The sequence below is a fragment of the Mus caroli genome, chromosome 8 (genome assembly GCF_900094665.2).
Source record: "Mus caroli chromosome 8, CAROLI_EIJ_v1.1, whole genome shotgun sequence".
NCBI lineage: Eukaryota > Metazoa > Chordata > Mammalia > Rodentia > Muridae > Mus > Mus caroli.
The window spans coordinates 975,011-1,001,537 of record NC_034577.1 but is presented as its reverse complement, the minus strand read 5'-3'; the positions used below and the strand labels follow the sequence as shown (position 1 = coordinate 1,001,537).

At 46.8% G+C, this 26,527-nt stretch overlaps 1 protein-coding gene across 6 annotated transcripts in view; it reads right to left on the bottom strand.

Moving 5' to 3' along the window:
* Evi5l (ecotropic viral integration site 5 like) overlaps positions 1–25,690 on the bottom strand; it is a 40,483-nt gene extending 14,793 nt beyond the window's left edge. For 3 of the 6 annotated variants that reach the window (XM_029480736.1, XM_029480737.1, XM_021170056.2), the window contains exons 1-8: positions 25,487–25,690; positions 8,490–8,672; positions 6,208–6,397; positions 4,886–5,110; positions 4,701–4,775; positions 3,933–4,058; positions 1,489–1,632; positions 1,189–1,278 (exon numbers count right to left, since the gene is read on the bottom strand). In XM_029480736.1, coding sequence (XP_029336596.1) covers positions 1,189–1,278; positions 1,489–1,632; positions 3,933–4,058; positions 4,701–4,775; positions 4,886–5,110; positions 6,208–6,397; positions 8,490–8,641 — 1,002 coding nt within the window. In that variant the 5' untranslated portion in view covers positions 8,642–8,672; positions 25,487–25,690. The remainder of the gene's footprint in view (positions 1–1,188; positions 1,279–1,488; positions 1,633–3,932; positions 4,059–4,700; positions 4,776–4,885; positions 5,111–6,207; positions 6,398–8,489; positions 8,673–25,486) is intronic. The other 3 variants (XM_029480735.1, XM_021170054.2, XM_021170055.2) reach the window with 1 other exon arrangement.
* Between the last annotated feature and the right edge of the window lie 837 nt (positions 25,691–26,527).

Genomic DNA, 26,527 nt, shown 5'->3' with positions numbered 1-26,527 from the left:
GGATCAGCTTGGCCTGCAAAGCCTGGCCTGAGTCCCATCCCTGGAACCAACAGTGGAAAGAATAAGAGAGTGGAAGTAGAGAATTGAATTGTGAGATACTGTGTGCCATGAGCCCTCCTCCTTTCTCCCTCTCCCCACCCCACATTAACACTAATAATAAATAAAATTAAGACAATCCGGCCAGAGGACCTCCTGAAGGCAGGACTGGGTGAATGGGGTCTGAGCATGGGGGAACCCTCCTTAGGAAGTGGGTAGACAAGCTCAGGGGACACAGGTCCTATTCCTCTGCCCAGCTGCTCCAGTCAGGCAGTCTTGGACAATGTATGGCCGTGTTCGCAGACACAACTGTGGTCTTTGTTCATTCTTTTCTGAAGCACCAGCTGGAAGATGCTGGGAGGGAATAGGGGCCTGGGTGATGGGGAAACCATGGTGAGGGGAAAGCTGGCTTTGGATCTAGCAGACTGTGCCAGGGGAAGGCGCAGGCAGGGAGGAGCAGGGTAGGAGGCTACCTCAAGATGCCTGGCTCCTTCACGTGTCCCCCAGGCTGAGAGCTGGGATGAAAACATACTGAAAACCTCCCAAATTTTTACTCTCAGGGGTTACTTTGCAGGCAAGCTTTGGGGACCTGCAACAAGTGGGTAGGAAAGAGTGAGTAGGACTTCCCCAAATCAGTTGAGTGTTGGCCTTCTGTTCTCCCCAGTACTAGGTTGCTGGCTCTAGGTTGTATCAGACAGAGCCTGGGGTTCCTCAGGTAGGCCTCAAGGGACAGCAGAAAGGATCCCAGATGCTCAGGAGTGACTTCTATTGGGAAGCCAGCTCCTCCCTTGTCACTTAGAATCTTTGTTTTTTGTTTTTGTTTGCTTTTTTTTCAAGATTGAAACAAACTCTGAGATCTGTGTACCTTTGCTTCTCAGGTGCTGGAATTAAAGGTATGCATCATCACTGCTAGACCTATTGCTTAGAATCTTGTATAGCTCAGGTTAGCCTTAAACTTCTGATTTACCTGCCTTCACCTTCTGAGTGTTGGGGCTAAAGACATACATCATTATGCCTGCTTATATAGTGCTGTAAAATGGAACCCAGGGCTTTGTGCATGCTAGGCAAGCACTCTACCAACTAGCCATGGGATTTCCAGTGCCTGTCACCTCCAGTAGAGACAGTTTCATCTTCCCAGCCATCCTGACCCACCTGGGACATGCCCTCCATGTCCAGTTGCATCAACTCTGTCTGGTTCACTTGCAGCAGGGCAAGGCCTACTCGGAACACAATCTCCAGTCCCTGCAAAAGCAACCATAGTCCCATGAGCTTGCTGTCCTCCCATTAATAAGTCCTCACCAATGAGCTTCCTGTCTCCCACCAGGAGGCTCAGACCCTCCTTGCATTCTAGCCCCTCCTTTGTCCTGTTAGCCAGGATTCCTTTTGGGAGTGGGATGTGATTCTCTCCACGTGCAGAGTGGAATGGGCAAGGGTGTTCTGTGGGGCACTCACCTCATACATAAAGATATCAAAGACCCGGGTGGCAACAGGCAGGGGGAAGGTGGTAAGGAAAAGCGTAAGGAACCAGGACGATGCATACATGGATGTGTGGAAGCTCTGTGAGCGGAAGTGGGTATTCAGGTCCGGAAGCTGCTCCTGTGTGGGGAGGGGGAGGCTGGTGGGCACGGAGAGGGAAGCATTGGGCCTCAGTGCCCCTCACCTCCAAGGAGTATTTGCTGACCTACCCTGGGCAGCCCAGGTCCCTCCTAGGTCCTCTTTTAGCTACTGTGTTTGGGGATAAGCTGAGGCATACTGGGGGCTACAAGGAGGGCCTGGGAAAATACATGTCAAAATGCGATGACCTCAACTTCAGGCTATTAGATAGCAGCAGACCACTGGGGAAGGTGAGGCTGGAGAAGGCATCAGAACTCTGGGCTTCCTCCTTTAGCCAGCATCTCTGTGCTTTTGGTTACACATCTGCTTGGGTGTGTAAATCATAGCCCGTGAAAGTCTTCGGTCTTCTGGCTTAGCCTTGTAATTCCTTTTAACTTTGAGGGGGCAAATGCTAGGGATCAACTTATTTTTTATCTGTAGGTATGTATAGGAGGTCTGTATGTGTTCATATATGTATGCATATGTAAGGGGGCTGTGCGGAGGTTGATGCTGCTGTCTCCTTCAATCTCAACCTTTGTTTATGAGGCAGCATCTCACTCTGTGGCACTGGATGGCTTGGAACTTGTTATGGAGATCAGGCTGGCTTATGAACTCACAGTGATCTGGCTGCCTCTGCCTCCCAAGTGCTGGGATTAAAAGTGTTGTCTTTTACCTATTTGTTAAAACAATGCCTCTCATGGAACCTGTAGTTCATTGATTTGGCTGGCCCGGAAACTCCAGGAATTTACTTAACTCTGCCCTCTTACTGCCCCTGCCTCCCCGTGTGAGGGTAGCAGGAATATCGTCCTATGAGCCTATGAGGCTTTTACATGGATACAGAGGGTTCAAATGGAATTCCTTACATTTGTGCAGCAAGCACTTTACTGACTGAGCCATCTTCTCAAACCATAGTTTATTTTTTGGAAGAGGGTCTCATATATCATAAGGTAGCATTCAACTTGTTATGGAGCTGAGCTGACCTTGAACTCCTGATCCTCCTCCTGCCTCTACTTGTAAAGTGCCAACTACCACAGGAGGGAATTGAAGCAGGCCTTTGTTCATGCTTGGCAGGCACTCAAATGACTGAGCTATGTTCCCACCCTATTCTTTCTTTTAAAATAAGGTCTTACTCTGTAGTCTGTCAGAATTAAAGGTGCTCATCATTATGTCCAGCTGTGAAATTTCTTTTCTTTTTTTTTCTTTTTTTGAGACAGGGTTTCTCTGTATAGCTCTGGCTGTCCTGGAACTCGCTCTGTAGACCAGGCTGGCCTCGAACTCAGAAATCCACCTGCCTCTGCCTCCCAAGTGCTGGGATTAAAGGTGTAGACACACACACACACACACACACACATACACAGCATAAACACTTATGTTCTGCCTGCCAGCCTGCCAGCCAGGAGTGAGCACTGTGGGGGTTGCTATTATAAATGGCGATGTCTGTAGCTCCTCGGTAATCAGCAGAGGCAGGCAGACAACACTGTCTCCTCCTCCCACCACACCCTTAGCACTTGGAGCCAGCCCTCCTCCTCCCTTTCTGCCTTAGTGGCTCTGAGAGCCCCCTTGGGAGCTGAGAGGCCCCTGTCCTGGCTAGCCTTGTCCCTCCCAGCATGCTCCACAGTTGTGTGCTTTCATCTCACAGGAAAGGACAGGAATGGGCCCTTTCTAGGACTCCTTCTATCCTTCCTCTCTCCCTTTCTCCTTCCCTTTGTCCCTCTCTCACTCCTTTCTTCCTTCTCTTTCTTCTGCTCTTCATCCTTTCTCCTTCCATTTCCCCTCACTTCCTACTCTTCCTTCTCCATAGAACTTCACATTGAACCCAGGACTCTTATTTGCCAAGTAAGCCCTCTACCACTGACCTATACTGTAACCTTCCTGCCCCCCAGTTCTTAGATATTGAGACAGGCCTTACTAAGTAGCCCTAGGGTGGGCTTGAACTTGTTATCTTCCTGTCTCATGCATTGTGATCATGAATGTGTACCACCTTGCCAGGCTCCAGGCATGTTATACCACTACTTTTTTCCAGAGAGGGTTTCATGTAACTCAGACTTCCTATGTAGCTGAGACTGACCTTGAATTTCTGACCCTTCTACATCTACCTCCTAAGTCGTACGATGACAGATGTGTACTGCCAAGCCAGTTTATGAAGGTCTAGGGATGGTATTCAGGGCTTTGTGCATGATGGGCAAGGATCCTCCTAACTGAGCCACATCCTCAGCTCCCAAGGGTCATTTCTCAGGCCTAGAATTTCCAGTTCAGGGGCTTTCTGGAGATAACCTCAGGGAGGTCACCCCTAGTCTTCTTACCTGTAGCATGTATTCAAATTGGTAGATACAGAGTCCCAGCTCGGCCATGCTGGGCTTGAAGAGCTCCCGTAGCCGGTACTCCTGCATCAGCCGCACGAATACACAGAAGGCCTCTTCCTCAGGCATCTGGAGGGACCAGCAATGTGTGTGTGTGTATGTGTGACAGAAAGAGTGGGAAGGCCATGTGTGGGCTCTGGGCAATGTCATGGTACACAGGGGCATGTTTCTGTCCCCTTTTTATTTATTGTAACTGTACTTGGCTACTGTGACTCATCCAACAAACTATAAATATGGTCAGTACTATTTATTAATGGAAGATCTGTGGCTGAAGTTATTTGCTAAGAGCCACTAACAGGAAACAATGGAGCTGTACTTAAACCTTGATAGCACCCCAATCTCATCTACCTGGTTAAGACATCCCTGTTGACACCCAGCTATCTCCTTTCTCCCTGTTCTAAGCCTTCTGGTTTCTCTGGAGGAACATCCCAGTAAACCCCTGTAAACACCTAAATTGTTGACCTGTGGTTCTTCACTGTCCCACTGCTCCTTAAGCCCTGTTCCTGTCCTGCATGGTATAATATCTGGACCTAGGCAGCATAAATGCCAACCTAGCTCTTCCGTATCCATCCATTGAGAGCTTAGTCTGGCCTCTGTCAGAGGATGCAGTGAGCTGGCTGCTGAGTAAGGCTCTGGCCCTAGGGGGTCACTAGATTCAGGGAATGTTCCCATGTTCACCTCTTGGGGATGGAGCCCAGGGTAGCCACTTACCTGCATGAGGAGTAAGCCCACAATGAAGGCACTGCCCTGGCAGTAGCCTACCTCCCGATCAACCAGGGAGTATGCCTAGAAAGGAAGGAGGCTGGGTGAACACAGGATTCCCACCAGCCCCTATGGAGCTATCTCCAATGGGGATTGTTGCTAAGGTGGCTGGAGCCAATACTGGAGGGCCTTACCTTCATGACATTGAAGAGGACTTCCTGGCCCAGGCTGTCCTGGCCTTTGAAGAATTCATGCTCTGGGTAGGTGCGGGCAATATCCCTCCTGATGAGTTTCTCACACGGGGAGGACATCTTGAGGAGCTCAGAGTACTGGTTTTTGACGGGCATATCTGTGGCACTGCACAGGAGCTGCCAGACGATGGCCCGAAAGTGGTGTGGGATGCCCTTTCGGATCAGCTCCTGCATGGGGAGGGGTGAGGTTGGGGAAGGGAAGCTAGGGCTGGAGTCTGCCCCAGGCACTGCAGCCATCCCAAGGCCAATCCAGTTCAGCACTTCAGATATGGCTTACACATGGTAACACACAGTCCACATGGTTACACATGGTACAGAGGACATCTGTGTCCCCTATTCTGCAGTGACTCCTCTACCACTAAGCTATAATCCCAATTCTCATGCTCTGTGTTTGTGTACATATCCATGTGTGCACACATATGCACATATATGCACAGATATGTGTGTATATATGGAGGTCAGAGGTCAGCCTTGGTTGTTATTCCTCAGAGGGTTCCACCTTGGATTTTGTTGTTGCTTGTTTTTGTTTTGCTGTTATATTTTAAATTGCAGTTAAATTATTTATTGTGTGTGTATTTGTGTTTGTGTGTGTGTATGTATGTATGTACCAGATGATAACTTGCACCTGCATTTGAAAGAGTTGAATCTCTCCTACTATGTGGGACTTGAGGACAAAAGTCAGGTTGTTAGTCTTTACAGCGAGTGCCTTTATTTGCTGAGCTATCTTGCTGGCCTATCCACTTGTATTTTGAGACAGGATCTCTTTACTAGGCTGTGGCTTACCCACAGGGCTAAGCTGACTGGCTAGGTGCTCCAGGGATTTGTCCGTCTCTGCCTCCATAGTGCTGGGATTATAAGCATGTGCCAGCATGCTCAGCTTTATATATATAGGTACTGGGGATGGACCTTAGGTCTTCAAGTTTGTGCAGTAAGCACTGCACAGGGAGGTGTTTTCCCAGCCCCCACATTCTTTGTAAGCAAGCTTTTTGACACAAAGTTTCATTATGCAGTCCAAACTGGTCCTTATCTTGCAAGTCTCTTGCCTCATGTCCTGATTATAGGGGTCATAGGTATACACACCGTTACATCAGAGCTCAAAGCAAACAGGCACAAAGACCTCTCATCCCCCTGCCCTCCATTCCCATGTCCTATCTGTACTTTTTCACTTTGGCCCTTCTGCCTAGAGTGGGCTACCTGGCCCTGGCTGGTGGATGAATGACCAGGCTGGCCAGATTCATGGCCATCCCACATTTGCCTCAGGTCACCTTGAGTAGTTTTTCCTTCCTGCGCCGCCACTCCTCCCACTCGTTGGCAATTCGGCCCCAGAGAATCCACGTGTCCTCCTCCAGGTGGCTCAGGTTGGAGGAGGCGGAGGAGCTGGATACCAGTGAGGAGCCGCTGTTCCTTCGGGAGCCATTCATGGAGCGCATGGACTTGGAGTCGGCTTCCAGGAGCCTAGGCAAGAAGAGTAGTGAGTGTACCAGCTTATTCTCAGACCAACTCTGCACAACACATTTAGGGATGGTCTATACAGAGGGGCTCAGAATGCAAGTTCTGGCTGAGGGCACTTACAGAGTACCAAGGACACTGTGGGGTCATATTAACCATGTCCTTCCTTTATCTTCCTCCCTCCTCTCTTCTTCCTTCCATTTTTCCTTCTCTTTCTTTGTATGCATATGTATGTGTTTGTACATGCATGTGGAGGTTAGTGGTCAACCTTGGATACTGTTAAGGACTCCATTTTATTTTTGAGACAGGGCATCTCATGAACTTGCATCTCCCCAATTAAGCAAGGATGGCTGGTCAGTGAGTCTTGGGGATCTGCCTGTCCCTACCTCTCTGTTGCTGGAATTACTTGACTAGTGTTTTATTTTGTTGTTGTTGTTTTTTGGGAGGGGGTTTGTTTGTTTTTGTTTTAGACATCATCTCACTATGTAGCCCTGGCTGTTCTGGAACTCACTCTGTAGACCAGGCTAGCTTCAAACTCAGAGATCTGCCTGCCTCTGCTTCCTAAGAGCTGAGATTAAAGACATGTACCACCATTGCCTGACATTTATATTTTTGAATATTTTATTTTGTTTGTATTCTAATTGTTGTCTGTATTAATGTCTGAGTACCAGTATGTGCCTGGTGCCCCAAAGACAGAACAGGGCATCAAATCCCCTGGCACTGGAGTTACAAATGGCCATGAGACACCATGTGAGTATTGGGAATTGAATCCAGGTCTTCTGGAAGAGCAATTAGCTAGGGCTTTTAACCACTAAGACATCTTTCCAGCATCCTTCCCTTTAATTATTTTTTGAAATGGGGATTGAATTTAGGGACCAGTACATTCTTGGTGAGTGTTCTACCGCTGATAACTCCAGTTCTTTATTCTAAAACAGGATCTTGCTACAAAGCTCAGGCTGGCCTCACCCTCTTTATCCTCCTGCTGTAGCCTTCCACATGCTGAGATGCTTTCAGATACTTCTGACAGCTTTATATCCTCTGGAGAGATGGAGGGACTGGGATGGTTCTTCCTAGGGCTAGGCAGTTATTAAAGATAGGAATGGGCTGTCTGCCTGTGAGTGAACTTTCCCATATGCAAATCAACCAATCCAGAGCCCACACCCTGACCACTTCCTCCATCAAGCTTTTACGCGATGCTTACTATCCTTCTGCTCATATCACCTCAGGGCTGAGTACCCAGCATCTGCGGCCAGACTGAAATGCTTCAAGTCAGTGACTTGAATGCTTGCTTGCCCTGTTTCATCCACTGCTGCCCATGGAAACCAATATAAAGGTTCTTGCCAGCGTTTTTCCCTCAGGCTCTTGTCTGCCTCTTGACTGACAGGTCTGCCTCTTCTCCTTTTGGGAATGGTAAGTAATAAAGTACCTTTTTTCTTAGTGGCCAGTGTCTCCTGATCTGTTGGATTAGTAGAGACCCTGCCTCGAGTACCTCATTGAGGGGCTGAGAGCATGACTCTGTGGTATAGCATCCCCTAGAATCCCACAGTGAGGGGCTGGAAGTGTGGTTTGGCAGTAGAGGTTCTGCCTAGAATTTCCAGTAAGGAGATTCTACAGGTAGAAAACTCAAAGACCTCCCCACCCTCCAAAATCCAATACCTATAAGATAGGGGCAGGTGGGAGCTTTAATAACTTCCTTCAAAAAATGGCCTTGTAAAGGAAAGCTAGATTTATTTGACCTTTTGAAATGAAGATTTCCTCTTCTGAATGAAGAAATCAACTTATCCAGCCCACATGGGGAGGATCAAAGAGAAACCATTCTTTTTTTTTTTTTTTTTTTTGGTTTTTCAAGACAGGATTTCTCTGTATAGCCCTGGTTGTCCTGGAACTCACTATGTAGACCAGGCTGGCCTCGAACACAGAAATCCACCTGCTTCTGCCTCCTAAGTGCTGGGATTAAAGGCATGCACCACCACTGCCCGGCAAGAAACCATTCTTTAAACATCTTGTGGTAGCTGTTATTCTGTGTAGCCCAGGTCTAGCTTTGAGTGTTAATGGTCCCAGGAAGCCAGGAATCAGCCCTTCCCCCACCCCCACTCACCGGTTCTGCTCCTCGAGCTTGGCCAGTAGTTCTAGCTCATCTGGGCTGAGATTCTCAGAGTCAGAGGTTGGGGAGCAGGTGGGTGCTGATAGGGCCTCTTGAGATGAGGAGTCCGGGCTCAGAGTGGGGCTTGCCATGGTGGGCAGGCTCATCAGCCAGGGGGATGCCAGGTTACAGCTCTGTCTAGGGAGATACATATTGTTAGCACTAGGTAGATGTCTACCTTGAACTGTCAGCTCTGAGCCAGCAAAGTCTGTCTGCTTACCCTGAGAATACTCCATCATTCCAGATTTTCCACTCCTGGTCCACCCCTACTTGTACTATAAATTCTATGTGCTACAACCAACAACCAAGGCTCAAATCCAGCAGCAAGGCCTGTGCCAGAGGTTTCCTGTCACTGGAGGTCCTAAGAATCTAATGTGAAACTTCAGGGGGGCACAGAAACCCCTGTTCTGGTCACCTCTTTTGGACAGTGTTCTGTCCTCTGCTGTGGCTTGCCCTAGGTGCCTCATGGTAGCATTTGACTTGCCCTGTGTCAAGAACAGTATGTTGCTGGCACAGACCAAGCAGTTATTCTCCAGTTGTCTGGTGCTGTCAAAGGCTGGAGCAGTAATGTCTCCTTGGGCTGTAAAGCCAAGGCCACATCAAAGTGCCAGAAATTGGTACCCTAGGGAATGCATGGGGGGTGGGGGTGGGCTGAGGGTTCAGAGGGGGCATCCTGGTCCCAATATTCACATGCCAAACCTTCTTTACTACTTTTCCTGGGGTCATCTGCCTAGCCTTCTAGGGACTTTTGAAGACACTGACCTCTTGATTTTTGCCTGTCTGGTGACAAAAACAAAGGCTGAAGGCTGGGAGATGGCTCAGTCTGTAAAGTATTTGCCATATAAGCATGAGGACCCAAGTTCAATCTCGAAAACTCATGTAAAAATGCTGGTGTGGTAGTGTGTGCTTTATCTCAATGCTGGGGAGGTAAAGACAGAAGGGTCCTTGAGTGTACTGACCAATCAGCCTAGCTAAATTGGTAAATTTCAGACCATTGAGAGGCCCTGTCTTAAATAGACAACAACAATAATACCCCCCAACAACAATAACATAAAAAAACCAAAACAATTAAAAACCAAGGTGATAACCTCAGCTATGGCTCAGTGGTTAAGAGCACTTAGTGCTCCTTTCCAAGTTTGGTTTCCAGCATCCACATTAGGTGGCTCACAACAGCCTGTAACTTCAGCTCCAGGGGATTAGACTCCTCTTTCAGGCAAGCACATGCCATACATTCACACAGACACACATATAAAATAAAGATATAAAACAGATACAAAGCAAAGTGAACAGCAACTGAAGAACAGCAGCTGTGGCTATCCTCCCATCTCCACAAGAACACTTACTCACATATGTGCAACTCTGCACACATACAGAAATAAAGCAAATCAAAAGGTGTGTGTTAGCCGGACGGTGGTGGCACACGCCTTTAATTCCAGCACTTGAGAGGCAGAGGCAGGTGGATTTCTGAGTTCGAGGCCAGCCTGGTCTACAGAGTGAGTTCCAGGATAGCCAGGGCTATATAGAGAAACCCTGTCTCGAAAAACCAAGGGGGGGTGGTGTGGGAAAAAAAAGGTGTGTGTTGATGTAGAATGATGTGTTTAAAGCCTGGCTCTCTGTCAATGAGTTGTGTGAATTTTAGGGTAGTCACTGAACTTCTCTGGTCTCTAGAGACTAGGGTCCTTCAAAGGGAAGGTTGTGAACCAAGCATATTACATATAGCATATGACATGTTTGTCCACCAATGTAGGCCATTTTGATCTATCCTGGGGCTAGAGCTGTAGGTCTTGCTGAGAGTTGAGGTTCTTAGGGTCTGTCAAGGCATGTAGGGGATTGGAGGCAGAATTGGCATTTTCCTGGTAGGGAGCATTTCTAGGATCATAAAATGCTTTGGAATGGGCTGAAAAAAATGGCTTAGTGGATAAAACACATGTCAATGAAGGTATGAGCTTGGATTCTGACAGTCTACCTAAGCTGGACAAAGTAGCACACACACTTTTGTAATCTCACCCCTCCTTCAGTGAGATGGGAGATAGACACAGGAGAATCCCTAGAAACTTGTAGGCCAATTAGCTTGGTGTACAGAGTGGCTACCAACAGGAGACTCTGACACCCAAGGTTATTCTTTTTTTTTTTTTTTAAAGATTTATTTATTTATTATATGTAAGTACACTGTAGCTGTCCTCGGACACTCCAGAAGAGGGCGCCAGATCTCGTTGCGGATGGTTGTGAGCCACCATGTGGTTGCTGGGATTTGAACTCTCAACCTTTGGAAGAGCAGTCGGGTGCTCTTACCCACTGAGCCATCTCACCAGCCCCCCAAGGTTATTCTTAAGACCTCCATATGCACAGCATGGTACACACATACTTGTACTCACACACATGAACATGCACATACCCACAGAAACACATTAAAAATAGAAAAAGGAAAAGGCTCTGGAGGGGAAGGTGGCGACTGGGGAGCATGTTCCTTTTGTCTAGCTATATTTCCTCTTGGTGAATCTAGGCCATATGCAGGGTTTGAGGACCTAAGGCTGTAGAGGCAGAAAGAAATCTCTGCTCCTGATTTCTGATTACATAGCATGGTACCTTCACACTTGCCCACCTCCTTCTGTGCTCTATTCCAGAAGTCTGTTCTGTGTGCCTGAACCCAACTTGACCCAGTTCTGACTCATGGCCACAGAAAGGGCCTCACATGGCTCCTGCAAAGGGAACAACTGATTCCTTAGGTAGTGGGGAACAGACACAATATGAGAGAACACTGTTTACCTGTCTGCAGTAAGCACCTTTTTATAGTGTCCAATCAATTCCAGGATTCCCAGGTAAACTGGATTTCACCTTAGTCCTGAGCTTAGTTCTGGGCCTCTCTCCACTGATGCCTTATTGCAGGTGGATCTTGGGCTTCACAGCTCTCATTTCAGCTTTTGAGAATCTCAGAATTCTTGCTCCTCAGGAACCTCTATCCTTTTAGGACAAGGACAGCTCTGAGGGCTCCCCCAACTCTATTTGGGAGCAGAAAACTCTGGATTTTGGTTTTCATGTGCATGTGCGTGTGTGTGTGTGTGTTTACTTGCATGTGGAGTCCTGAGGTTGAATTAGCCTTGTCAGGAATCATTCTTGACTACCCTTCCACCTTATTCATTGAAGTGGGGTCTGTCAAAGCAAGACCCAGAGCTTGTGAGCTAGAAGTCCAGGCAGACTGCCACCACCTGATATTTATGTGGGTTCTAAGGATTAGAGCACTAGTCCTATAATCCCACCCCAGCCCAGGGTTATAGATTTTGGTGAGTGCCAGACTGGCTGAAGATGACCAGCTCCAAAGGTTTCTCAGCAGTTATAAACTGCTGAACTAGGAGGTAATCATGGGGGGGGGGGAAGGGGTGGGAAGGGAGGGAGGGAGAGTCAGAGAGACAGAGAGAGACAGAGAGTGGGGCTGCTACAGGATCTCCTGCAGTGTCAATCTGTGGCTAGACAGGGCTGTGGTCACAAAGTGCTAAAGCAGAATGATCTTTCTAGGCAAAGCTAGTCTCCAGAACTGGGAGAACATGGAAAGAAAAGATAGTAGAGGCAGGATGAGGGCTCCAGAACTACTGCTGAATTTGGAGAGCATTGAGAGCTCAGGGCAAAGGCACTTATGGATAATGAGGTAGCCTGGGACTACCTAGTACCTGATAAGCAGAGAGAACCCAGCCTAAGGATGGGCTCCACCTACCTCTCCTTATTCATACACTTTCATACGCATACATACTCTGATATATACACATTCACACACATTCATGCACATACAGTTTCACCTACACCTACTTGGGCATATATTCATATATTCTGAAACACATATACAACACATACACACATTGTCAGATTTATGCTCTTGGGGGTACATATGTACTCCTTCACATTCAGACATACCACATCCATACAGGCTACTAGTCACCCACACATATTCTCTTGAGGTTCATCGATATTCACATTCTAACTCATCAGCATTGTGGGCCTGTGGCATGGCTGGTAGGATTCTCTTGACTAGTTTAATAGAGGTGGGAAGACTCACTGTGGGACTAAAAGAAAAATGAAGTCTATTGCTCTCTGCTTCCAGATTGTGAACTCAATGTGTCCCCACAATTTCTGCTGCTGTGAGCACCCTGACATGATGGAATGACACAAAATTGTGAGCCAAAATAAACCCTTTTCCCTGAAGGTGCTTTTGTCAGGATACTGTACACAACAGCAGAAAAGAAACTAAGACAGTCACCTAGGTTAGTCTCAAGCTTGTGATCCTCCTTCAGCATCCTGAGAGCTGGGATTCACAATTATGAATCTGTCTGGCTCACGGCTGAGCAAAGATGGTGCTGGTGTCCAACGATTGTGAGGGATAGAAAAGCCAACGTTAAGCGTCTCTGAATTCTCTTCCTTTTCCCTCTCTGGGATTTGGGCACTGCTGGCCATTGTTTCTTTTTCTTGAAGCCCTCTCCTATATAGTTAATAAGGAGAGCCTCCTGCTTCTCTTCCTACCTCTTTGGGCAGGGCATCTTAGTCACCTGTGTGTCATCTCTCCCTCTAAAACCTTGCACGGGTGTCTTGTAGCCTGGGCTGGCCTCAGACTCACTAAGTAGCCAAGAATGCCTTTGAACTCCTGATCCCTCTGCCTCCATTTTCTAAATGCTGTGATAACAGGCCTCTGTAATCTTGCCCAGTTTATACAGAGGCAGAATCCAAGATTGTGTGCATGCCAGACTGATAAATCCTCAGTGCATTTTTAGGGTTTAGTTTAATTTTATTTTAAAATTTTTTTTCTGTATATGAATGCTCACTGCTTGTACGTAAGTATACCATATGTGTGCCTGGTGCCCATGAGGGCCAAAAGAAGCTACTGGATCTTTAGAACTGGAGTTAAGGATGGCTGTAAGCTACCATGTGGGTGCTGGGAATAGAACCTGAGTCCTCTGCAAGAGGATCCAAAGGAGCATTCCTTCAGCCCTATTATCAGTCTAAACAAGCTAATGTAGATGAAACTTTCATCTCTTGCCTTTTCTTTCTACCAGTGGTTAGCCAAGATTGCCAGCTGGCCCTTAGCAGCTCCTTCATTCCCCAGCTCCTTCACAAGACTTGATGACCTCTCACTTTAAGGCAGGAATCACTCTTGATCTTCCTGGTAAGAAACAATCACCCAGAATGTATATGATAGATCCAGATGAATGCTCAGAATGGAACAGTCAGAGAGTTTCTGGAAGTAATAAGTTACAGTAGGATCTAGCAGTTTCTCACTAGAGGTTTACCCGAGACAACTGAAGTATTCACCCACGTAAATGTACATGTTAGTGTTCATAACTCACAGTGTATACAAAGTACAAATGATGCAAGTGTTCTATACTCAAAAGTAAAATTCCCAGTACTGAGAAAAAAACCAAACCAAACCAAACAAAGTTGGGAGAGGGACGGAACCCCAAAGGAAGTCAAAACAATACTGCAGTAATCAAAGCCTTCTCTTTGAGGGCTTGTGAACGATGGTGAGATTTTGGAAAGGCCCCTTTGGCCTAATGTATGCAGTTGAATCCAACACACGCTTTCTTCCTCCTTCCGTTTCTATTCTTTGTGCTTTGTTTACAGGTATCATCACCATGTTCAATTTTGTATGGTACTGAGGATAGAACTCAGGGCTTGGAGCATTCTGGGTGAGCATTCTGCCAGTCAAGCTGCAGTCCTGGTCTAGCTGAGAATCCCTTTTTTTTTTCAATGAAAGTATAATTAATTAATTAATTAATTAGTAGTGGTTTGGATGTGTGTGCCCCACAGCATGCATGTGAAGGTATGAGAACCATTCATGAGATCAGTTCTGTGCTCCATCATGTACACTCCTAGGATTGAACTAAGGCTGTCTGTCACATTTGCTGGTAAGTGCTTTTACCTCCTGAGTCATCCTCCAGCTTTGAACGTTCTTTTTTCATTTCTTAGATTCATTTTATGTGTATGAGTGCTTGGTCTGAATGTATGTATGTGTACCTGGTGTCCTCAGATCTTAGAAGAGGGTGTTGTATTCTCTGGAGCTGGTGTTAAGGATGATTGTAAGCCATCACATGAGTGCTGGAAACTGAACTTGGAAAGAGTGATAAATGCTCTTAGTCACTGAAACATCTCTCTAGCCCCACTGCAAGCATGATTACCATGAAGTCTTTCTTTCAATCTTGTTCTTCTATCCTGAATTTTCCCCCTGAAAATCCATACCTTAGCCCAATATACATGCTTCCCCCTACATATTTGTGTGTGTTTGCACATGGGGAGGAGGATAAACATATATGTACTAGGATTCATTCAGAGAGCAGAGGTTGATATCCAGCATCTTCTTCAATTGCTGACATTATAGATGGAGGCAGGAACTCTCATTTGGACTCAGAGTTCATTTACATTGCTAGCATACCTAGGCAGAAGGTGGGCCCTAACATCCATCAGACACTAAGCGGGTACCAAGGATCTGACCTCCAGTCCTCACACATGGCACATGTCTTAACCACCAAGCTGTTTCCCCAGCCCCCTACATAAATTTTGTACCAATGGCTTCTGTCCTTGCTTGCTTCATTATGATTTGAGGACAAAGCAGTATCTTAATTTTATGCTCTAATCCCTTAATGCACTATTAAAATTTGGCAGGTGCTCAATAAACATTTGTTGAGTGAATCAAGACAAAAATTCCCATGCGATTCAAAGAGGTAATCAGGGTCAGCAGCAACAGTAACCTCATAAGGGTATCATATGCCCTTGACAGGAGGTGATGGGGAAGGGTGCTTTAATTCTGTGGTTTTTCTCCATTGAAGTCATTGTCTTACTCTATGAGAAGAATGCCAGAGAGGTTCTGATGAAGGGGTACTGCATGAAATATCTTGTCTGTGAAGGTCATCAGAAAAAAGAGCATTACAAGGAAGTGCCATAGTCCATGGGAGCTGGAGGACATGTAATAACTAAATATCATAGGGGCAAAAATAGACACTAGAGGTTGGGGAGATGGATCAATGGGTAAAGTCCTTACTGTATATATTTGAGGACCTGGGTTTGAGTCCCCTGAACCCTTATAAAGCTGGAGAAGTAGTGCATGTCTGTAATCCCAGCATTCCAGTGGCAAGACAGGAGGTGGAAAGATGAGAATCCATGGGAGCTCTCAGGCTCAGCCAGCCTAACAAGAGACCATGTCTCAAACAACATGGACGGTGTGGTCAGATGCTGCAGGCTGTCTTTTGACTTCCACATGCACAAAGTGATATGCACCTGTATGCTTAGACACAAATGTAATACAGACATATACATACATTGATCCAATAAAAATGTGTATTAAAAATTTAGGGTGTTGAACTGGGGAGTTTGCTCAGCAGTTAAGAACCCTTGCTACTCTTGCAGAGGACATGAGTTAGGTTCCTAGAACCCAGGTCAGTCACCTCTCAACAGCTTACAACTCCAGCTCTATGGGACCTGATGTCCTCTTTTGGCCTCTTTAGTATCCATATGAACATGCTCATGCACACAATTTAAACAGACTCACATACACATGAATAAAAAATAAAAATCTTTAGGGACTGGAGAGATGGTTCAGTAGTTAATAACATGTACTGCTCTTACATTCATATTCAACACTTGCACACAAAAAATAAAACTGTAAAAAAAAATAAAAATGTAATAAGGCCATCTTTGGTCACATAATGAATCCAAATCTATCCTGGACTATAAGAGTTCCTATCTCAAAAAAGACCCCTACCCCATATTATAAAAATAAATTATACACATAATACATACACATATATATATGTGTGTGTGTGCGCGTGCACATGCGGTAATATACTTTTATTTGTGGTACTCATGATCAAATCAAGGACTTCATGCTAAACAAGTTATCTACTACTGAACTACATCCCCAACCCTCACAGAATATTGTTCAAAAATATTGTGTACAAGGGTAGTTAGGAAAATAAAGAACAGAATAAAGAATATTAGAAAATAAAGAAGCACCACACTGGTAGGGAGAGGGTCACTGGTTGGTACCGCAATTCTGACATCAGAAGAGGAATCGAACTTGGTTTCCTCTCTCCACCCTGTCCTAAGTTTACCCATGATGCTTCTGCCTTTTCTACACTTTTATTTAAAAACAACATGTAGTTAAAAATATATATTATACTTAATATATAACATGTTATTATATATGTGTATGGGCCAGGGATGGGCTCAGTTGGCAACATGCTTGCTTAGCATATATGAAGCCCTGGGTTCCATCCCCAACACCATATAAAACCAGGTGAGTGGGCTAGAAAGATGGCTTGGTGGTTAAGAGTACTTGCTGCTTAACCATGAGGACCTGCATTCTGATCCTAGCACCCATATAATAAACCAGAGTGGTGCTGCAGTAACCCCAGTGTTGTAAGGGCCAGAAATAAGATTATTGCTGGGTTTGCTAGTTGTTAGTCTAGTCTAAAATTATGAGATCCAAGTTCAGGGACAGACCCTGCCTCAAAGGAATAAGTCAGAGAGTGATAGAGGAAGATTCCTTTCTCTGGCCTCTGTAAACATGTATAGGTGTGTGAACTTGCATAAATGTCCCCCTTCCACAAAATCAGACATAGTGGTTTATGTCTGTCATTTCAATACTCAGGAATTAGAGACAGGAAGACCAGGAGTTCAAGGCCAGTTTCAGCTATATAGGGAGACTGATGGTAACATAAGACCCTCTCCTATCTCAAAAACAGCAAAAAGCAAAACAAAAACAAAAACAAAAACAACAAAACAAAAACAAAAAAACCCCCAAAAACAAAATACAAAACAAAACAAAAAACCCAAACAAAAACCCAACCAAACTCAATCCAAAAACAAAGTTGGGCATGGTGATGCACACCTTTAATCCCAGCACTCAGGAGGCAGTGCCAGGAGAATCTCTGAGTTTGAGGCCAGCACGTGTGGGTCCATGTTCTACCTGGCAGCTGGGGTATGGCTGATGCCATAGGGTACCAGGCTTTAGCAAAGCGCTGAGATATGGCTCAGGGGGTGAGAAAATACAGTCTAAAATGGGGGAGGCTGAAGCTGGGGTTCCCTGACTCCTGAGCATCTAGTTGCCACTGGGGTGCTACACAGAAGAGTTGGGAATGAAGGATTGGAGTCCATGGACCCATGATGAGGTTGGGACTGGGTGCTCCAAACATTTGGACATCCAGGTCCTCTGAGTTTTGAGGAATTGAGAGCAGAGTCAGGGGCCCACAGGCTGAGGACTAGCCTGGGGCTGGGGGGATAATGGGAATTTAGGCTTAGCTTGGTGGTGGTTTTCTGGAAGTGCAGAGAGGCCTTCTACAGGAGACTTAGGCTGCAGCTCTGTAGGAGTAGGCTTTATTGACTCTTCATTGTGGAAAATGGATGCATACCAATTCCTCAGGGTGGACCAGAGATTAAATACATTTTACAGGGAGGAATGTCTGAGAAGGGAAGCTTACTGGTTAAACCCTCAGGGTCTCTAGATACCTCATTAGCATGGAGAGCTCTGTTCTGGGCTGTGTGACTACTGTGGCAAGTATGGACAGGTGTTCCAGGACAGGAATCTGGCAGGGAACAGCCGCCTACTGTCTCAGGTGGGTGCCTGGGAGCCAGGGACTCTGAACCTGCTCAACCTACCAAGTTTCCTGGCACGGCCCACTGTCCCACAAGCATGGTCTAGAATGGCCAGGGCTACACAAAGAAACTGTCTCAAAACCCAAAAAACAAAACAAAACAATCCAGCCAGAAATGATATATGTAAAACACTGAGTGCAGCTGGTAAATCTTAGTGAGCACTTGATAATTCACATTCATCGTTTTCCAGCACAGTGAACCAGCCAGCCTATATGGGCAACTTCTATGGAGGGCATGACATTATGAAGAGGAATAAAGACTCCAAATTCTTTTTGAAAAATTTGAATTGAATTGAATTGAATTGAATTGAAAATTGAAAAGAGTCACATTTCAGATCTCCTCCTTCCTATGATTACCACAAACATAGATTCAGTTCAGGATCTGAAGGTTGGAATGGTGCTACTTGTCCCCAATGTCCCCAAACTGGTCAGCAGACCATCATTGCTGTGGCTGTCCCCAAGTCCTGGGGCAATAGTATGGCTGGGTTCTAGGTTCTTTTGTTTGGCAAAGGGTATATAGTTCCTGGGCTAACAAGGAAAACACTGAGGATTGCTTTCTTCTCCCTTGCATTTTTATTTATTTTAAATTTCTTCTTCTCATCTCCCTCTTCCTTCTCCTCCTCTTCTTTTTGAGATAGAAATCATATGTAGCCCTGGCTGGTTTCAAACCTGATAGGTAAATGAGGATGACCTTGAACTCCTGATCCTCCTGCTTCCATTTACTGAGTGCTGAGAAGACAGATATAGACTACCAAGCAGGTTAGTTTTAAATGTCAGTTTGCTGTAACCTAGAATCATCAGGGAGGAGGGTCTCAATTGCAAAACTGTCTAAATCAAGTCAGCCTGTGGGCATATCTGTTGGGGACTGTCTTTACTGTTAAATGACAGAGCCCATTGTGGGTGACACCATTCTCTATGCTAGGTTCTGGAATGTATGAGAGTAAAGAAATCTTGCTGAGCAAAAGTTAATTAAGCAAGTAGGCAGCAATGGATACTCTTTGCTCTTGATAGTCATCTAAGTTCCTGCTTCAATGTCCCCAAAATGATGGGCTGTAGCCTGGAATGGTAAGCCAATAAACCCTTCCTCCCTCAGGATATTTTTGATTGGGATATTTTTCAAAGTTTCATTTTATTGCCAGGTGGTGGTGGTACAGCCTTTAATCCCAGTCCTTGAGAGGCAGAAGTATCTCTGAGTTCAAGACCAGTCTGGTCTACAGAGTTGCAGAATGACCAGAGCTACACAGAGAAATCCTTTCTTAAAAAAAAAAAAAAACCAAAAAACTTTTAAAATTTATTTTTGGGTCTTAAGGTGTTCAGATTAAAGGCGTGTGCTACCATGCCCAGTGACATTTTATTTTTAATTACATGTACTTGTGTCTCTGTGTGGGTGTATGTATGTGACTCCTGGAGGGTACCAGAAGAGGGCGTCAGATCCCAGAGTTGATGAGTTGTGAGTCCCCCAACATGGATGCTGGGAAGTGAACTCTGTTCCTGTGCAGAGCAGAAGGTAGTGTAATTGCTGAACTATCTTTCAAACTTCTGGCCAGGGTACTTTATCCCAGCAATAGAAAATGGAGCTAGAACAGCTACTAAGTCTGGTTTTTATAGTGATGGGGATTGAACCCAGGGCTTTGTGCATGCCAAGCAAACATTCTACCAATGGTGCTACATACATACGCTGTCAGTTTTACCCATTTCTTCAAGATGTTCTGGAATTTTCCATATTCTTGCAGTGTGGACAGTTATTCTAAATCTTTTGGTTTAAAGTTGAGACCTCCTCTATACTCTCCTCTTGTGATCCAGGGTATCATGACATTTCAATCTGTAAACAGGGCTAATGATAATACCCGACCAACACTCTTTCTCCCCCCCCAACCCCCCCTCCCTCATCCCCACTCTGTATTATTACCACTCAGACTTTTGTCCTGTGTTTAGAATCAGCAGTAGGCTGTATTTATTCCCTGCTGGATGGACAGTTCCCTGAAGGTAAGGGCTGTCAAGGCCACTGTGTAGACCCTACAGTCCAGTGCAAATTGCCCCTTAATGGTGATGATCTTTAAGGACTAAACACTATAAAACTATAATCACCCTTATTGGTAGTAGCAGGAGCAGTAACAGCACCACACCTTCAGGTGAAAACCTAAGGGTGGACCATTATGACCTACAAATTCTCATCTGACCCAAAAATAAGCTTATGCTGTGTGTCCTTACCAGCTTATTTTCTGCCACTGTAACAGGTTCACTTGGGGGCAAATTTCTTCATTTTCTCTATTAAATGTCCTTGAAAATGACAGAGGAAGAACATCAAAGCCCTTTTACAAGGGCTTCCTGTGGCAGGTGCACAAGTGGAGATGTTTCTCTGTCATCTGCGCCAGCTTTCTGGGCTTGTTGAGCTGGATTGGACAGTGGACACAAGTGAGGCAGATTGGCCTTACAAAGCATTACCTCTGTCTAAGGCAGACAGATCTGACCTCTTTCTGTTTCAGAAATGGCTGAGGGAGGGAAGCCCATTAGCTTGTAAAATCAAACACATTTTACTGAGAAACTGCTATGTGAATCTGGGATTCACCTGTGAATAGATACAGATACTTGAGAATAGATAGGCACCCTCCTTTCATGAGACTTGCTTACAGGTTGTGTGGGAGACAGGTACCAGTGAAAAGATTTCATTGGGAGGGGATCTGTGGAGATGCTCCATAGATAAAGTGTTTGTTGTAAAAGTAGTGTTTGGACTCACAGAAGCCACGTCAAAGATGAGCAGGAGGGGCTGCAGAAATGGTTCAGTAGTTAAGATCACAGGTGCTCTTGCACAGATCTCAGGTTCAATTCCCAGCAGCCACACTGAGACTCACAACTGTCTGTAACTCTAATTTCAGAGGGTCTAATGTCCTCTTTTAGCTGTGGGCATTGCACAAAATGCATAGACATACATGTAGGTCAAACAGGGATACACATAAAAATTATTAAAAATAAAAAAGCAGAGAAGGGATGGTAGTCATCTGTAATTCAATATTGGGGAGACAGAGACTGGAGATCTCTAGGCAAGCTGGCTAACTAGACAAACTGGAGAGCTGCAGGATCAGCAAGAGATCCTGTGCTAGTAGATAAAAGTGGAGATCAATAGAAGAAGACACTCTGCCCTCCACAGGGAAGTGCATCTTCACAGACACTTGTGCACATGTACAGAACATACAAGTACATCATACATACACACAGGCAAAAACCAACTACTTAATATTATTTCATAGGGCCAGGGAGGTAGGCCAGTACTTTCCATGAAAGCATGAGGACTTGAGTTCGAGGCCTAGCATCCATGTAAAAAGTCATGCACAGTGGTATATGCTTGTAATACCAGTGCCAGGGAAGCAGGGGCAAGAGGGTCCCTGGGGCCTAGTGAGAGACTCATTTCTTTTTTTAAACCCCCCCTTGCCCCAGCCAAGAGAGGGTTTCTCTATGTAGCCCTGGGTGTCCTTAAACTGGCTCTGTAGAACAGGCTGGCGTTGAACTCCTGCCTCTGCTTCCTGAGTTCTGGGACAAACCAGCATGCACCAACCACCACCCAGCTGAGAGACCTCTTTCAAAAAACAAGTGGACAGTGTCTGGAGAGATGGCTCAGTAGTTAAAAGCACTGGCAGCTCTTGCAGAGAACCAGGGCTCGATTCCCAATATCTACATGACAGCTTAAAACACATTCACGGCTGACCCCTGGACTCCAATGTACACGCACACACTTCCGTTCACTCATATGTGAAACATTTACACGTACACCCACCATGTCACCTACAAACAAAATGTTTCACAAGCATATGGATACATGTTAAGAACAGACATTAAAGTGCAGGCAAAATACGCCAAAGGGGCATTGGAAACGTTCCTCTAAGGGATGGGTATCTTCTCCAACTGGGGTGTGGACACAGGGAGCATGTTAGCTCTCAACAACTTCCTTCTTTCTAGAGCTTGACTTTGGCTTTCCTGGAGATGGTATGGTTTGTACCTTCTCCCAATTTTCCCAATCTCAGATCCCTTTTTGACCATGAGTGCCTGATGGTGTGTACTGTCATATGGATCACATTTGGTATACTCTGGCCTGAAGGGTAAAGCTCATCTATCCATCTGTCCATCCCCAGAAGTCACTCATGCATCCCATGAAAGAACTATGCTGGTGCCCAGCCCCTGTCCAAGTACTTCTGGGACACCCTAACCTGCCACGCCTGCCTGGTGACTGCATCCATAAGTCATCCCTGTCACACCTTCCTGGACGTCCTTTCTCAGAGCTCTTACAGCAGCGCAGTGTAAGTAACTCTGTCTCCTGCATTCCTACTGCAGCAGCAGCAGCAGCAGCAGCATGTGATAGCAAAGGCACACACTGGAACACTGGCTCCTTTCAGTCTGTCGCTCAGAGGATTAAATGAGATGATATGCAAATGATGTTTGGCACAGTGAACACAAGACAAGAGCTCAATCAATGTGTGCTTCTGGGTCTAACTCTTCCTCAAGCTGGCTGTGCAGGCTTTAGATACAGGCCATCTGAGTCAATTCCTTGGGCACAGTGGGGTTATCACCCATAAACACTGACTTGACATTCTACAAGACTTGTTTCTGATCTACTAGTACCTATCAAAGCATAGACACAAAAGACAATGTATCTATATCCCCAGGCTACAGCAAAGCTGTGTTGGCTCTACTCAAAGACTTAAAGCCTTTTTGTACTTTCTACAGAGTTCACAGTCTATCCCAGGGGCCCTTTCTAACCCGCTGTGTCCATCTGTGCAAAGTCCCCTGGAGAGTGGGGGGAGGTCTTGCAGCTTCTCATGTGCCACATGACCTTCAAGTCTTTTCATGCACTCTTGCTTTCAAATGGACATGATAAACTTCTATCTCATGTCCATCAGGAGGGCTGCCAGTAGTTAGTTCCCCAAGTCCTCAGTCCTTCCAGAAGATGCCTGCATGACTACAAGTCCCACAACAGATCATCTTTTTTCTTCATTCTTTCAGCCCTGATTTAAGCCAGCTTCCTGCAAGATGGCTAAGTCCTTCAGATATGGCTACTATGCACTGAAGACAGGGATCATCAGGGCCAGTGACAATACCAACTTTGCTAGGTGTGTGTGGGGTCTATTCTGCTAAACCCCACTGTTCTGCTAAACCTCACTGCTCCCAGGAAACACGTTAGGCCACACCCTAATCTAACTGGCTTGACTGCAGCAGAATACTACTATTCTAAGGGTTTTTTTTCCCCCAACCCCCATTTTCCAGATGGAGAAGTTGAAGTTCTAAGCCAAGATGAGTTTTTTTTTTTTTAATTCAAATCTGTCCAGAATTTGTTTGTAAATATTCTACAAGGAAACCTAGGCTTTTTATCTGGGTCTTTCCAGGCATAACCAAATGCTTGTTAGGAGCTGGTTTGTTCTGGATTCTCCTTTACACTCCCTAGTTCTACAAACTACAGCCAGTTCTGCAATCTCTTCTTTCCTCTCTGTCTTATGCCTTAGTTCTTGTGCTGGAGCCAAGCTACCTGTGATCCCTTCCAAACCACCACAGCCAACCGCAGGAATCCAGAGGGAACCCACAGGTGGGACCCTAGGATGGGAGCTGTGGGGCAGAATTGGTGGGGAGAACCAATATAATACAACCATGAAGAGTGAGGGATGTGGGGAGTCTGGCTCAATGACAGACTGGCTGGGAGTGGTGTATGTGGGAGTGGGAGTGTCAAGCAGAGGGGGTTGTCAATCAAAGCACTCATCCTTTCAACCCCCCCCCGCCCCCCCCCCCCCCCCCCCCGAGTCTTCTTCACATTTTACCCCTTCTGAAAATATTCCTTAAAGAGGTGCTTGCTTTTGGCAGGTCTGACCCAGTCTGAGCAGATCCCACATGCTAGGAGGAAGCTGTTTTATTTTGACCAAACATTGGTGGTGGGTAAAAGAACTCACAGGGCTCTCAGAAACTGGCCTTGATGAGCACCTTAGATGGTAGCACTGTCTATATCATCTGAGGCCAACAGATGCCATAGGCTCAGGGATGCTGGTCCTACCAGTCTGGTCAGACTTTAGGATTGGGGCCAGGAGCGGCTGGAAGATCTCACTCCCCATGGTATGTATAGGGGGGTGCCATTGATTTGGAGATGGGCACTGGTTCCTTTTGAGACACTGGTGTAGGAAAGAATGTCCTTCCTATTAAAAAGGATAAGAAAGAGAGAGACAGAGAGGGGGAAAGATTTGTGGTAGGTAGATCCTAGGCCCTGACACGCCCTGGAGTCCCAATGTAGTCCCATCTCAAAGAGAATGGGGTGGAAGGGATAGGCTAGGTGCTGGGGACAGAGCTTGCCACCTCACAATCTTCTGTCTTTTGTCGGAGTTAGGAGGTCTGTTGAGGATACTGGGCTCAAGAAGGTGTATAGAAGTTCTTGTGTGTGTGTGTGTGTGAGAGAGAGAGAGAGAGAGCGCACTCATGGGCCTGGGTCTGGGTTGGGCCCCTAGGTTCCTGTATATTTAGGGGTATCTAAATGACCCCACTCTGTATCAGAAAGATGGATGGGGAGGGTGTGTCAATGGGGGATGGGATTCAGCACGATCTTTTGGTCTTTTGGGAAGTCCTGAGTGTTCATTTCTTCAGGAAGATGCCATCTAGATGGCTCAAGATCAGCAACAGTGTATAGTCTTCTCAGAAGACTAGAAGTGATTTTTTTTTATTGGAGCCCTTGAACAGGAGGGGTGCCAAGTGAGCAGGCTGAGCTGATGTCTCTGGATTAAGTTGGGAATCTTTCCATTTAAGAGGTGAGGCATGGGTTTCTGTGGAGTCAGAAAGAAAGAGTATAGGGCTCTGATCTTGGTCTCCTTGGAGAGGATGAGGGTGTAGGCCAGACACAGAAGACAGGAAGCCAAGTGGGATGTTTAGGGGGATGTAAAGGCAAGAGATGTGCAGATGGGAGGGGTCCTGGGACTCGGGGGGGGGTGTTGTGGACTGGAAGGGGGACGCTCACGGTGTGTGTGTGTGGGGGGGGCAGGTCTGCACTCTGGGGGATGGGAAAGCCCTGGACAAATTCTTACAGAGGAGTCTTGGGAAAGATGTACAGAGGTCCTGAGCCTGTGGGGGACGTCGCGAAGACACACTGGCTCTTAGGAGCCCTGGGAGGGATCCTGAGGGGATCGGGAAGGAGGGTGGGCGGAGGCCGGAGTTCCAGGGTCCGAGGCTGGGAATGCCAAGGCTCCCAGCGTGGATTCTGGAGGCGAGGCGACCCCAGGTCACGCTCCTGGTTTGGCTTCACCGCGGGGCCCCGCAGCACTGACGCCCCCAGGAGAAGAGGCCCGATTCGGGCCGCCCTACCTGCGCCGAGAGCGCCGCCATCGCCGCGCCGAGCCTCGCTGTCCCTGCGCTGCGTCGTCCGATGCCCCGACCCACGGTCACGTCTGCTCGAGGGTCCCGCAAACCCCGCGGCCCGGCCCCTTTCAATCAGCCACCCCCGGGGACCGCGGCCGTCGCTGGCTCCGCCACTGCCATTTCACCCGCTGACAGGAGCCGCTGCCCCGCCCCCCGCCCCCCAGCCCAGTCAACCAATTCACCGCCCCCTTAGGCCCTTGGCTCCGCCCACTGTAGAAGAATGACATAAGACCTGACCAATCCATAGCCACCCCGTGAGGCGGACCCTGGCTACGGTTCTCTGAGGAGAGGAGCGAATTGAAATGAGAGAATCTGTGATGGACGTCTAATTTTACCTATCAAAATAAATAATAATATTGATCGACACCTAAGCTACTAATAGTGATGGGCGAGAGGTGTGCCTCGGAAGGAAAGCTGAGGCCTTGAGCAACCCTTAGCTGAGGCACTAAGCCCCGCCCAGAGCTGGAATTCTACCCAATCATGAGAGGTTCTGAGCCGTCCATTACTATCTGCTCTTCAAACCTCGTCCCTGGTAACTGTTGAGATGGGAGGGGTGTGCTGTGAAAGAGATTGACTTCTAAGCCGTCAGCGACACTGATGGAAGGCGGGCTCTTGTATTTGACCAATGGAGTCGTGAGACTGGGAATGAGGTTGGCGTCCTGGGCGGTAGGACTTAAGACCATGGGCTGAATGAAATGGAGGAGTTAATGAGGAGGCGTGTCTCGGTGCAAGGATAGGCGGGACCAGACAAGGGCCGGGCTCCTGGCTTGGGTTTTAGAACCGGCGTATGCAGAAGGCCTCTCTTCAGAGCCAGCATCTCTGTGGTGGCCCGGTGGTTAGGTCAGGTCCTACCCTTGCTGGGTGAATCTGGCTTCAAAACGCCGATTGCATCCTTCACCTGCCCCAACCATCATCTCTCCTGGGGCGGGGCGGGGCGGGGCGGGGATGGGGTATAGAGTGGCGGAGGGGGTGTCAGGTCTCCTTTGG